This window comes from Ambystoma mexicanum, chromosome 14 (assembly GCF_040938575.1).
Source record: "Ambystoma mexicanum isolate Mex_15411 chromosome 14, UKY_AmexF1_1, whole genome shotgun sequence".
Classification (NCBI taxonomy): Eukaryota; Metazoa; Chordata; class Amphibia; order Caudata; family Ambystomatidae; genus Ambystoma; species Ambystoma mexicanum.
In genome coordinates, this window is record NC_090940.1 from 432,520,159 (window position 1) to 432,532,774 (window position 12,616).

Below are 12,616 nucleotides of genomic sequence, written 5' to 3' on the forward strand. Positions count from 1 at the left end.
CCTCGGACTTCGTGTTTTGGACCAGTCTCCTGCGTACTCCTTGCCTGCTTTGTTTGCCTGGACATTATTTGAACTTTGGTATTTCGACCCTGGAACGTTTCCTTTGGATTTGTCTTGCTGCTCCCTTGTCTGCTACTTGTGCTGTTCGTTTCAATACAGTGTCCCTTGCTCTTTCCACGAACCATAGCGTACCGGACCTGTCTGACTCAACCTTCACTACGACCTTCCAGTTGAAGTGCTTGTATCCCAGTGCAATATCAGCCCGTATTCCGTTTCCCTCCAGTCGTACACCTTGGACTAGAGACTGCCTGCTTGGTGTGCTTCTGTTCGTCCCTGTTTCGTCGGGTTCCCCATTTGAAACTAGAGACTCTACGAAGGCGTCCTCCTGTCGTCGGGCACAGTTGGGCTGTTGCTACTTGGATACAGCACTTTACTTCTTGTTCTTCTTTGCTGACATTCCTTGGGTTCACGGTAAGGTACATAATTCACATTGCACATATTTCTCGAACCTTCAGAACTTCCACCACTAATTCTGTTGTCTTTTGTTTGCTCTGTCACAGAATTTAGGAGGATAGTTTTCCCTGCACTTCTTACCAGCTCCTGTCTTCCTCCCATTAGAGGTTGGTTCTGCTACTTATAGTATTCTACGAACATATTGCTTTGTGCTGTTACTTAATCAGGGTGTTTTTCATAGGGTCCTGGAGTTGCTGGCATCATCTTGTGACTATCCTCTGGGCATCTTCTGGCGGTTTGTGGATTTCCATCTTTCAAAGAATGCCTCAGACTGTCTGTTATTAGGCGGCCAGTCAGTGGCATTGTTGGGAAGAAATCTTCGGCTACACTACGTGGTCAAGTAATTGCCGTGGATTTCTGACAGACATAAAGGATTGGATCACCTCAACCTTTCTTTGTTGCATTATCCTCCTCAATTCTGCAAATAGTTTTTTCCCCCCCCAGATGAACAGATTTTAAAATATAGGTTGAGAAAAACGCTAGGTGGTGCAGGCAAGATGGCTGCCTGATATATCCCTCGCTTGCCGTCTGGGAAATAATGGCGTCAGGTTGCGGCACAAACAACCGATGACTTAGCATTGGGGCACCGGCGTGTGTGGGAAGACCTCAGGAACACACAGACCAAAAACAAGCATTGGGGGAGCACTGGGCAGCGCAGCGTCATGCAGTGAAATAGCGTGCTCGACGGCACCCAAGCTTCCCGCCGGCCCAGCAGTTGAGGGGTTCTGTCCAAGACTAAAAAGACAGGAAACCAAATAAGGAGGAAAGTACCCTAGAGAATAAAACTAGGGGAACCCGCTAACAAGCCAATGAGTGCTGCTGCCAGAGAAGAATAGAGGGAAGCCCCCCAGACTGAAAGGCGGGCTATGCATGCAAGAGATAAGGATGGGTGTGGGAGAGTGCCAAATATCTTTACTCACCTGAATCCGGATAGATATTCTTTAAGGGATAGATCACCTGTGAAGAAAAAAGGACATCTAGTGGATACCAATGTTAATCCCTACACCTCACTGGAATCGGTGCTCAGATCTAGTTCCATCACCAAGATCTCAGAAACCCAAAAGGGCAAAGGGTGGCAGGAGTGGAGGATATCTCTGCACAGCAGGAGGACTACCCCATGGTATTTATAGAGGGCTTTTCCAAAAAGAAGGGTAGACCTGCATGATTGGGACGAGGACAGGTCAAGGAGTAGAAGGTGGTGTCCAGGACATCTGGGGGAAGAGCAGAATCCTGAGGACAGGGAAGAAGTAGCAGGGAAAAATAGACATAGTGGCTATATACAGATCTGCAGTGTGGGGAAGGGAAGGGAATCAGGGCAGATATATGTCCATACAAATGAGACAGATTTACAAGTCAAGGAAGGGGCATCTCCAGCTGGAGGTGGGGATAGAAGCCAAGAGACGTCAAGAAAAAGCAGGTGGGACAATGATCTGGGGTCAGCGGAGGGGCAGTTCTGTGTAGTTGGGGGGCAGTCATTTATAGACGGAAGCATATATCTGTAGTCAGGTGACGGCAGTAATCTGTAGTTAGTGGTGAGGGTCAATGATCTGTAGTCAGATGGAGGGGCCACCTGTAGTCAGGGCAGTGATCGGTATTCTGGTTCCACGGCAGTGATCTGCAATCAGTGGGTCTGATCTCTTCTTAGGGGGAGCGGTCATCTGGAGTTACCTGCTCACGCAACGTGCCGTCAGTGAAGAAAGGCCTCTGTGGCAGGAAGAGTATCCCATGAGGCCCGAAGCAAGAAGGTCTCTGAATACTGCCTGCAGGAAATAGAAAGGAAGTGTGAGTGAAACTGAGCTGAAAAAGAGAAAGGATGGTTGAGGAAAACAATTGTGTGAACAGAACCTACTATTAAAGAGATTGGATGCATGAGCGAAGCATAAATCTTTGAATATAGCATGCAAAATAGAGAAACTATATTGCATTCGATTGTTGTTTATATAGCGCCTATACACAGGAAAGTGTTTCAAAGCACTCAAGGAAGGCGGGAACAGGGGGAAAAACAACAGTCGTTCAGAGCCCTTGAAATTCTGAGACGATAATTGTCTGCATAGGCAGAGTAAGTGCGTAAAGTACATTTAAAATTTGAGACACAGCAAATAGGCCTGACGGCAATTCTGCAGTTTTACAAGGGCAAAGGAGAAGAAAACAGGGGAGGACAGACAATCTTCGGACGCATTGCGTTTGGAACGTGCAAGTGCATAGACGGTAGCAGGGGTGTGGGGGGTCCAAGTGCAGCTATTCGGTGGAGACTGGGGTCAGTGCAGAGAGAGCAACTCTCTTGGGTTATTTTAAGTGCCGTGAAGGTGGGTCGATGTAGGGCCTAAGGCAAGTGCCAGAGAGGACTGGCGGGAGTGCCCGGGTGAGACTCTGAGGTACACCAGGCAGCCAGTCAGTGGGAGGGAGAGATGGAGAGAGCAAGGTTAGCAGGATAGAGGGAGAGCAAAGGACGAGGATAAGAGGAAGGTCTTGAGGAGTTTCCGGAACTTAAGAAGGTCAGGCTCAAGACGGAGGGCAGCAGGGAGGCTATTCCAGGTGTGTGCGGGTGCAGGGCCAAGGGAGGCTGGCCAGAGTGTAAGTGGAAAAACGGGAGCAGGGGTCCCAATGCAAATGACCTCAGTCTTACTGGCGTTGAGGCAGAGGTCGTTTGAGGCACACCATGACTGAATAGCGGACAGGCAGTCAGATATGAGCGAGGAAGAGGAGGCGGCTGAAGGTAGCCTGAAGGATAGTTGTGTGTCATCCGCGTAGCACTGGAAGTTAGAGGTGAAAGTGGAAATCACATGTGCCAAGGTAGCCATATAGACCTTGAAGAGGGAGAGGTTAGATCCATGCGAAACACCACATGTTGAGACAGCAATAGTCGAGAGAAAGGGTCCGAGTTGGGCGGTCGGAGAGTAAGGAGATTAACCATGCCAGAGCTTGACTTGTGATACCCAGGGTGTCAGGGAGAGGTGCGATGAAGATGGTGTGGTTAACCTTGTCAAAGGCAGAGGAGAGGTCAAGGAGAATGAGGACAGAGGGAGTGTTAGTGTCAAGATTTGAGAGCAGGTCTTCTCGGGTGTTCAGAAGAGCAGTTTCCGTGCCTCTGGATGCTGTGAAGCCAGACTGATGGTCGTGGAAGCAACCATAGATCCAGTGTGGAGGGACAGCTGAGTGATAGACAATTTCTCCAACAGTTTGCCTAAGAAAGGAGTGATGGAGATAGGGCGGTAGTTTGCCAGAATTGAATCGTCGGCAGTGGGTTTCTTGAGCAGAGGGTGCAAAAGGGAGAGCTTGAGTGTCGTGGGGAAAATTCTAGTGGAGAACGAGAGGTTTGCTGAGGTCAGCCAGGGCTGGGGCGAAGGAGTCAATATTGTCCTTAATGGTTTTTGAGGGGCAGGGGTCCACCTGTTTGGATGAAGCCTTCATAGACCGGACTTGTCTGGTGACCTCCTCAGGTGTGACGGGTGAGAGAGAGGAGAGGGTAAGAGAAGGGGGGGCCAAGGGAGGCTCCGGTGTTGGTGTATGCTGTGGAGTGGAAGAGAAGGAGGAGAGGATGTCTTGGGTTTTTGTGATAAAGTGTGCAGCCAGGGTCGAGCAAAGGTCCTGGGTGAGTGTGACAGATGAAGAGGCTGCTGCAGGATTGACCAGTTCCTTGCAGACTTTGAAAAGTTTGGCCGTGTTGTTTGACGCCGCAAAGATGCAGGCTTGAATAAAGACTCTTTTCTTGGAGTGGATGCAGAGTCGCTATTGCCTTTGAAGGAGGCTGCATGCCAGTTTGTCAGATGGTCTGCCTGATGAGTTCCATTTCCGCTCAACTGCCCTACATTTACGTTTAAGGGCAGCCAGGTCGGAGTCGTACCAAGAGTTGCACTTTTTGGAAGGCTTCAGTCGGACCCTCATGGCAGGGGCAAGAGTGTCAAGAGTATTGGAGATAGAGAGGTAGAGGTTGGCGAGGGCAGTGTCTGGGTGGGAGTCAACCACAGAAATGGGAGGAGGAGTAGGTGGAGGCAAAGGCAGCCACTGTCACTTTTGTCATGGATTTGGTGACTTTGAAGACAAGTGGCAATTCTGGGTGTGATGCTGCAGGAGGAGAGGAGACCATCAGGTGTGTTGAGAGTGGTCAGTCCAAGAGAGAGTGGTAGTGAGAGGGATAGAGAGAAGGATGTTAGTGAAGATGAGAGCATACAGGGTGTGGCCTGCGGCGTGTGTAGAGCCAGAGGGTAGGATAGATAGGAAGAGAGAATTGCATAGGTTGCGGAAAGGTCCTCAGGAGTCAGGAGAGTCGCTGGATGTTCACCCATCAGGAGGAGTTGAGAGGAGGAGGAGAGTAGGGAGGAGGCCAGGTCAGCCCATTCCGAAAGGAAGAGAGTGGACTGTCCTGGTGGCCGATAGAAGGTGGTGGTAGTGAGAGAAGATTTATTAGAGTGTGAGAGTCTACAAACTAGGCACTCGAAGGAGGTGTAGGCCTGAGTCTGGATGACAGACACAGGTATCCATTCTGGTAAGATAAGCGCCACTCCCCCCACCTTTCTTCTTAGGCCTGGGCACAGAGAGGATTGTGTAGCCTTCAGGGAGGAGTGTGTCAAAGCTTGTGACAGAGCTCTCCTTGAACCATGTCTCTGTGATGGCGAGCACATCGAGATCCATGAGTTCGAGGAGGTTGCAAATGTCAGTTGGGTGTTTGATGGCAGAGCGAGTGTTGAGGATGGCAATATGGAGAATCTTGCCATCGTTGAGTATCTTCCTGGGGGAGGAGGGGCTCCAGGGACTGTGGTCCCACCCGAGAGTGGCGAGAGGGCCAGAGGGAAAGTGGAAGATCGTGGAGGAGGCAAGGACGATAGGGGGGCAGGGACAGTACGACAGGGTGATGGTACCTGTAAAGAGGAGGAGGAAGGCGTAGAGGGGAAGGGAGCATGGTCTGAGGGAGAGGTGAAGTTAGAGAGGCGAGGGAGGAGCCTGTCAAAGAGAAGAAGGTTGGGATGGGGACCATGATGGCTCCATTGAAATAGATATTAATGACGACTTTGGTAATGGCGAAGCGGTCAAGGAGAACCTCCCAGCGAGTGACAGCATTAAGGGGAGAAGAGGCGATAGGAGAGAGAAAGCCGACCATGCAACGAGTCCATAGGTCAGATGCATTGACGAAGAAGAGGATGTCAGTGAGAGTCGGTCTGGCGGAAGCCGTGACATGGGTGTCTGCAATAGGAAGGCCTGGGTTGGAGCCCAGAATGTCCTTTTATAAGTTTCTTCCGGACAGTTTTAGTAATATGAGAAGGATAGGAGATAGTGAAGCAGTTAGAGAAGGTAGGAGAGATAGATAATGACATGGTTGGGTGCAGATGGGGGGCACTGATGCACCGGGAGAAGGGGGTGGCGAGGGGGGTACAAAGAGGTGGGAGACAGAGGGTAATGCACACAGAAATTAAGACACTGCAAAGGTACTAGGCAAAGCAAAATCGACAAGGTCCAGAACACAGTGCAGCAATTGGAAATAGCAAAGGAAATCGGTAAATTCGATTTTACTGACCAAGGTGAAACACAGTGCAACAATGGGAAATGGCTAAATACAATTTTACAGACCAAGGTGAAACACAGTGCAGCAATGGGAAATAGCTACATTCGATTTTGCAGAAGAGATTGTAATTGTAATGGGTTATTTATAACGCGCTTAATACCAAGAGGTTTCTAAGCCCGGAAGCAGAGGTCTGTGAATAGAGCCAGTGAGAGGGAGAAAGGATGTATGGTTGAAGAAGTCTCAGACTATAGCCTGAGAGAGAGAGAGAGAGAGAGAGAGAGATAGAGAAGGGTGTGTAAGTGAAGCAGAGGTCTGTGAATAGATCCTGCAAATAGGAGGATGAGTAGGTGAAAAAGTGGTCTGTGACAAGAGAGAGAAAGGGAAAAGAGGTCTGTGGTTACAGCCTGAGGGAACAAGAAAGGATCGAAGCAGAGGCGTGTATGAGTAGAGCCTGCAAGTAAGAGACAGGATATGTGAGTGAATCAGTGGTTTGTGGATGGAGCCTGCACAAGAGAAAGGGTGGGCAATTGAAACCGAGATTTGTCAGTGCAGACTGAAATAAAAAGAAAGAATGTGTTAGTGACGTGGTGATAGTTGCAGCTGGAAGGCGAAAGCATGCCTGGGTGAATCAGAGAGGTCTGATTGAAGCTAGAAAGCGAAAGGATGCATGATTGGAGGAAAAGTCTGTGAATATTAACTGCAGCAACGAGAAAAGATGTGTGCTTTAAGTATACGTTTGTGAATACAGACTGAAAATAAGAGAAATTATGTGTGAACCAAACTAAGATTTATGAATATTGCTTACAAGAATGAGAAAGGATGCGTTAAAGAAGTACAGCACAGCAGACCAATGAACAGAAAGGACAGAAACAAACTCATGCTGCTTCTGATGGTTGTCTACTGAGCAAAGACATTCCAGTAACTTGCCATCTGAAACATGAAAGAAGGAATGACTCTCAGTAAAGCACCACTTCCCCTGGCATTACCCTGCCGAACAGAGACCTTGTCAGACTGCCCAGTGCTAAATCTTCCACAATGACAAAAGGTCCATTTATACTGACAGCACCCATCCAGGCTGTGGCCTTTCCGTGTGCCCACAAGAAACCTTGCACTTTACCAGTAGCCCTTTCAGATGGACTTGGAACATATAACTCACAATGATCCATTCAGACAGGCAGCAACCTATTCAGATTAGCAGTGACCCATATAGTTTGGCAATGACCCACTGAAACTGGCAATGATCATTCAAACAGGTACTCAGTGTTTTTGTGGAATAATGTTTACTGTTGTATTTTTTTCATCAACAGGTTGCTACATAATGTAGGGGGTGGGGGGTGTTTGGATGAGGCAATACTGGGTGGGGAGGAGGTGGGGGAGAAGGCTGCGGTTAAGTGGGGGGTGAGGGTGTTGTGAAGAATTGTACAGATCCCTCACTGAAATCCTGCCTAATGTCTCCTCCTAGGAGGCCAGGGGAAGGCAGACGCTTCCTGATCCCAACCCTGGGGGTGGTGTACTGTGGGAGGATCACCTGGGAGGAGGCAGAGCCTAGGGCGGTGAGAAGATTCTGTGGGATGAGATGCAGTATTTTTCCTCAGACAGTAAGATTCTTACCACTGTACCTAAAGAGGCTATGGCTTGTCATTTTAATGTCTCTCAACCTCATATGAGATTTAAGGTTGTGAACCCTAAGGTTATAAAATCAGAGTAAATTATACTGAGAGAAAGATCCTTTTTGGTATGCCAAACTAAATACCTTCCTCAATCAGATGGGAAAGAAAACGTAGACCCTACAGAGGTTGGTAACTACCGGGCCATCACAAATGTCCCATTTATTTTGAAAATCATCGACAAAATTGCATATAATCAATATAAAATTTTTCATTGACCATCGGGACATTCTCGCAGTACAGCAATCTGGCTTCTGCCCCAATCATGGGACGGAGACTGCCCTGCTGGACTTGAAGTCCAATATTGCCAGTATTATCGAGGATGGAAATACGGTACTACTTCTACTTTTGGATCTTTCAGCCACTTTTTATCTGGTGGACCATTGTCTCCTGGCAGATAGATTATCCACGGCTGGCAAATGTACACCGCTAGCCACCTCCTGGTTCAAATCATTTCTTGGCCCGAGAACCATGAATGTAGTTAAAGGCAGTGCTCCATCTAGCAGGTCCTCTCTTATAGGCGGAGTCCCTCAGGAATCTTGTCTATCCCCTCTGCTTTTTAACATGTATTGAAGACACTTATGTGATCTTTTGTCTGTTCTGGGGGTACAGTTTGAAAACTACACAGACGATACCCAGATCGTACTGAAGCTATCTGGCTAATATGCTGATGACTCGGAGCAAATAAATAAAATGTTCTTAGCTATACAAGCATGGGCGGCTTTGAACTCATCAGCGCTGAATAATTCTAAAACTGAGCCTCATTCTAGCCAATCAAAAAAACAAAAAAAACATGATTCTATAGCAGACCATGTTATCCCAGTCTCTAAATCGGTTAAGACTCTGGGAGTTTTTTTTTTTTACCCCCAGTTATCTTTTAACAGGCAGGTTAGCCATCTCAAATCTTCCTGCTGTTATTATGTCCAACTATTATGGAAGATTCGCCCTTATTTGTCTGAGACAAACCGAGCAATGATTGCTAGGGACCTCGCAGACCAACATTAAAAAACTCCAGGTTACTCCAAATGGTGCTGTACTCTCTGTGAGTGGTTTGAAGAATCAAGTGCATGTTACTGAAGCCCAGAGGACACTACATTGCCTTCAAGTTCGACAGAGGATTCAGTTTAAGAACCTAGTTATGGTTTTAAAGTGCCTCTGTGACGAGTCACCATCATATTTGACAGCCAGAATAAACAAGACCCAACCAGACGTGTCCTATGATCTAATAACATCATCAGACTTAGCCAACCACAAATCACTCTCAAAAATTGGTGCAACCAATTTTAACTTAGGGGCCACCGGCACTGTGGAACACACTGTGCAGGTTCCTTGCTGACAGTTACTCAACTGCTCTCTTCAGAAAATAATTGAAGACTTTCCTTTCTGATGAAGATCTTGGTTAAACTACTGGAGTTCCTTTCTGTCTTATGGACCATCTCCATATCTTGTCTTTCATGTTTTTTCTTTGTGAGCGCCCTGAGGCCCTCGGGTTAGTGGCGCTATATAAAAAGTAATATAGATAGATAGAATGTGAAGGATTATTGAAATGTCTTCACTAAACCATCTTCCTCTGTAATAGCTAATTAACATAATCCCTCTGTAAAAAGCTTTAAGGGAATGAAATCTACCTATATAAATAATTTAGAAGTTGAGAAACCTAACTTTAGTGGAAGTAACTATAAGTCCCAGAATCCTAGAGGTACTGAGACGAGGAAGAGCGCTGAAGAGGCATGCAGATGTAGTATTCAGGCAATTAAGCCTAGTCACCATTGCAGTAGTCAGACAATTAAGGCTAATAGCCCACACCTGAAGACAATCATTAAACCTGTGAGGCATAAAAGGCCCCATCAGGAAAGGAGGAGTAGAAGGAGCTGGAACAAGTGCTGGAAGGCAGGCTGTAGCAGCAGAAGTAGAGGAGAAAAAGGGCTAGCAAATCAGAAGAAAGTGGAAGAGCAGAAGGGACGTCGGAACGTGGAGACAGCAGATTTCACCTGAAAGTTCTGAGAGAGTCCTGTTCTCCCAAACTCTTAAGTACAGAGGCTGCACAACGGAAGACGTGCAGGAGGCAGAGTTTTTTTCCATGTGAGCCTTGTTGCTGCAATTGCAAAGCCGTGAGCGTACAGGAGACTAAGGCCAGAAGCAGAAGGCAAGCTAAGGGTCTCAGGAGGAAAGGGAACTCTCAAATTAAGTGGCCGGATCGGAGACACCCATGCTGGAGAAGGGTGTGGGTCCCCAGCGAGCCAGAAGCAGTAGAAGTGGTAGAGGAAGTCAGGAATCCCACAAAACCAGTGTCTATGAAGCCGGTGAGTCGAGCACAGCGTTCAAATACACTGCCCGAGCCTTGCCAGTAACTGTAGCCAGCTCCTAAGTGACTCGCAAAAATGATTAATGCGAGTGAAAGCTGCTTGTTATTCCCGAAGTCTGGTTAACAATGGAATTGTAGCACTGGTGTATATTGTAAGAAATCCATACTCTCGTGAGATGCTAAAGTGCTTGAAAACCATTGTTAAAGTATCTCAAGACTGTTGCTGTACAACAGAGTGGTGGCATGTCCCTAAAAAAGGGAACGCTCCCTAAACCATTACTGAATACTTAACATTGACTATATACAAGGTACAAATTACAGAGAGTGAAAACTACATCAAAAGGAGGTCACGTGTGCCTAATTGGAATTTCCAAAGGAAGTAAGAACCTTAATACAATTCTTTATTCAACTTTAAACCTTAAAGTCTACTTAAAGACAGGTTGCGTGTGCCCAATTGTGTTTTCACTTGAAAGACTGAACTCTATACTGTATCCAGAAGTGACATTTGTTTTATTTTCAAGCAGTAAAGAGTCCAAAGTATTGAAGAGAAGAACACACATTGCCCAAGTCAAGAGGAACCCCATTTTCATAGTGCAACCAGTCTTGCCAAGATAAAAGAGCCATCTAACTACACTGTGAAGTTGTTAACAGTCGAGTGGCATAAGAAACAAGTACACCATTGTTACCTGAAGCTGAGAGAGTGGTACATAAGCTTCTGGGTAATTACGTGGGTTGATAATTGGCAGAAAGGAGGGAGCAAAGCTGAGGAAGGGGAACCCAATGCCTATGAAGAATACACTGCAGTGAAATAGAACCGGTGGTGTGAAAGACTGCTGAAGATACTAGACAGAGTCTTGTGGGCAAAAGCAGGTTGTTCTTGTGGTAGTCAGAAAGATGGAAGCTGCAAAGAGGCTGCCCCTTTTGAAAAAGTCATTAAAAGGAAGAGTGCCTTGCCTACCTGAAGAGGTTAAAGTGTCTTCTCAAAACCTACCTAATAATTGAATACTGAGCATTAGTAGTAATATTTGAACTGTGGTGGTATATTAGGTTGTCAGCAGATGTCACTTTAAAGTGGTTTGAAGTAGTAACATACTGTCGGACAAAGGGGACTGTTCTCGTAGTACCAACAGTAGAAGTGTGGTTGTTGAAAACAGAAGCAGCAGCACAGAGAAAGCATCCTGACAAATACAACAAATGCACAGTTGTAATTGAGGAAGTCTTCAATAATTCTGTACTATTGACATTGGGGAATATTACACCTTCTTTTGAACTGTGACAAATTATTTTAAAGAAGAGACGATTTACCATCATAACCAGGATTACCATTGGTGCCATTTCTTTTTCTAGAAGTTGGAAGGAGATCTTTTCATCCAGGAGCAAAGAGATGTTACCAGTGGAATTTGTTGTTTGATTAACTTTTTCTTTGACTTTGAATTTTCAAGAGCTAGTTCAAAACCATTATTTTCTTTTGCTGAACATTCTGGAATCAACTTTGAATCCTGAGGAAGGCCATTCAGACATTGGGGGTCATTCCGACTTGGGCAGTAAGGGTTAACGGTCACCAGTAATGATGCCGGTGCCGGAAAACCCTTACCGCCCAATTCCGAGGTCCGTTAGCGGGAACCGGCAAGGAGGGGTGGTCTGACCACACGTTCTCTGCGGTTCCCGTTAAGGGACCTTGGAGCTAATAACGGTACCACAATTTGCAGTACCGTTATTAGCGCCTTCCCCATTCCCATTGAGCCCTATGGGGGCTCAAACGGGAATGGTATTTGGCATGGGGATTTACCGTGTCCTCCAGGGTTGGAATGACCTGGTAAGTCCCAAATCTGCCAGACCGGACCCGGTTTGGGAGGCAGCCATGGTGCTAATAGCACCATGGCTGCCGCCCAACTCGGAATGACCCCTATTGTGTTAATATTCTTTATTATATTGTGTCTCTATATAGTTTCCTTTGTATATTTGTTGTTTAGCATGAGGGCCAGGTTTCCCATTCTAGAGAATATTCCCTTAGCCCTTAGACTAGGTAGGGTATTCCTCTATAGAGTAGGGCAAGCCAGGTATTTTCTCATACTTTGTTTAATAAAATGCCATATTTTGAGTAATATACAAGCAGTTGTCTGCCTCACATTACTGACCCCTCAGTGTGCAGGGGACCTCACCCTGAATTTTGTAGTAAATAAATTCAGTACAATATTGGCAGTAAGAAAATACCAGTGTGAAAACTGAACAGTAAAAACAAATAGCAGCTTCAAACTATCAGAGATCTATTCAGACTGGCAGATCTCTTGCAGATTGTCCATGAGCAGTCAGACACCATCAGCTATATTAGATATTCCGAACGTCAAGTTTTGAAATTGTGCATGAGAGGCAGGACTAGAAACCTACACGAAATCTATGAAAAACTGGCAATAATTTCCTAATTTTTTGCTTCCAATGCTTCCAAATTGGGATCTGTTAAGTCTGAGTTCCATGTTTGGGATTCCTTTTGCTAACTTTGTGAATCCTCTAAACCGTATTCCGGGATACTCTTGCCTTGACCTGCAGAAGGTCTGAAGTGTGTCCCTGAAATGGACCACTGTCAAATGAGGAGGCACTGAAGCAACCTCATCCACAGCCAAGTCTTTGATG

At 46.4% G+C, this 12,616-nt stretch overlaps 1 protein-coding gene across 9 annotated transcripts in view; it reads right to left on the reverse strand.

The window, feature by feature from the left end:
• The window catches only part of ABCD4 (ATP binding cassette subfamily D member 4), a 683,911-nt gene that overhangs the window by 161,492 nt on the left and 509,803 nt on the right, over nt 1-12,616 (reverse strand). For all 9 annotated transcript variants that reach the window (XM_069637624.1, XM_069637622.1, XM_069637620.1 and 6 more), the window contains 2 exons: nt 2,182-2,273; nt 1,434-1,470 (listed from right to left, as the gene is read on the reverse strand). In XM_069637624.1, the coding sequence (XP_069493725.1) occupies nt 1,434-1,470; nt 2,182-2,273 (129 nt within the window). The remainder of the gene's footprint in view (nt 1-1,433; nt 1,471-2,181; nt 2,274-12,616) is intronic.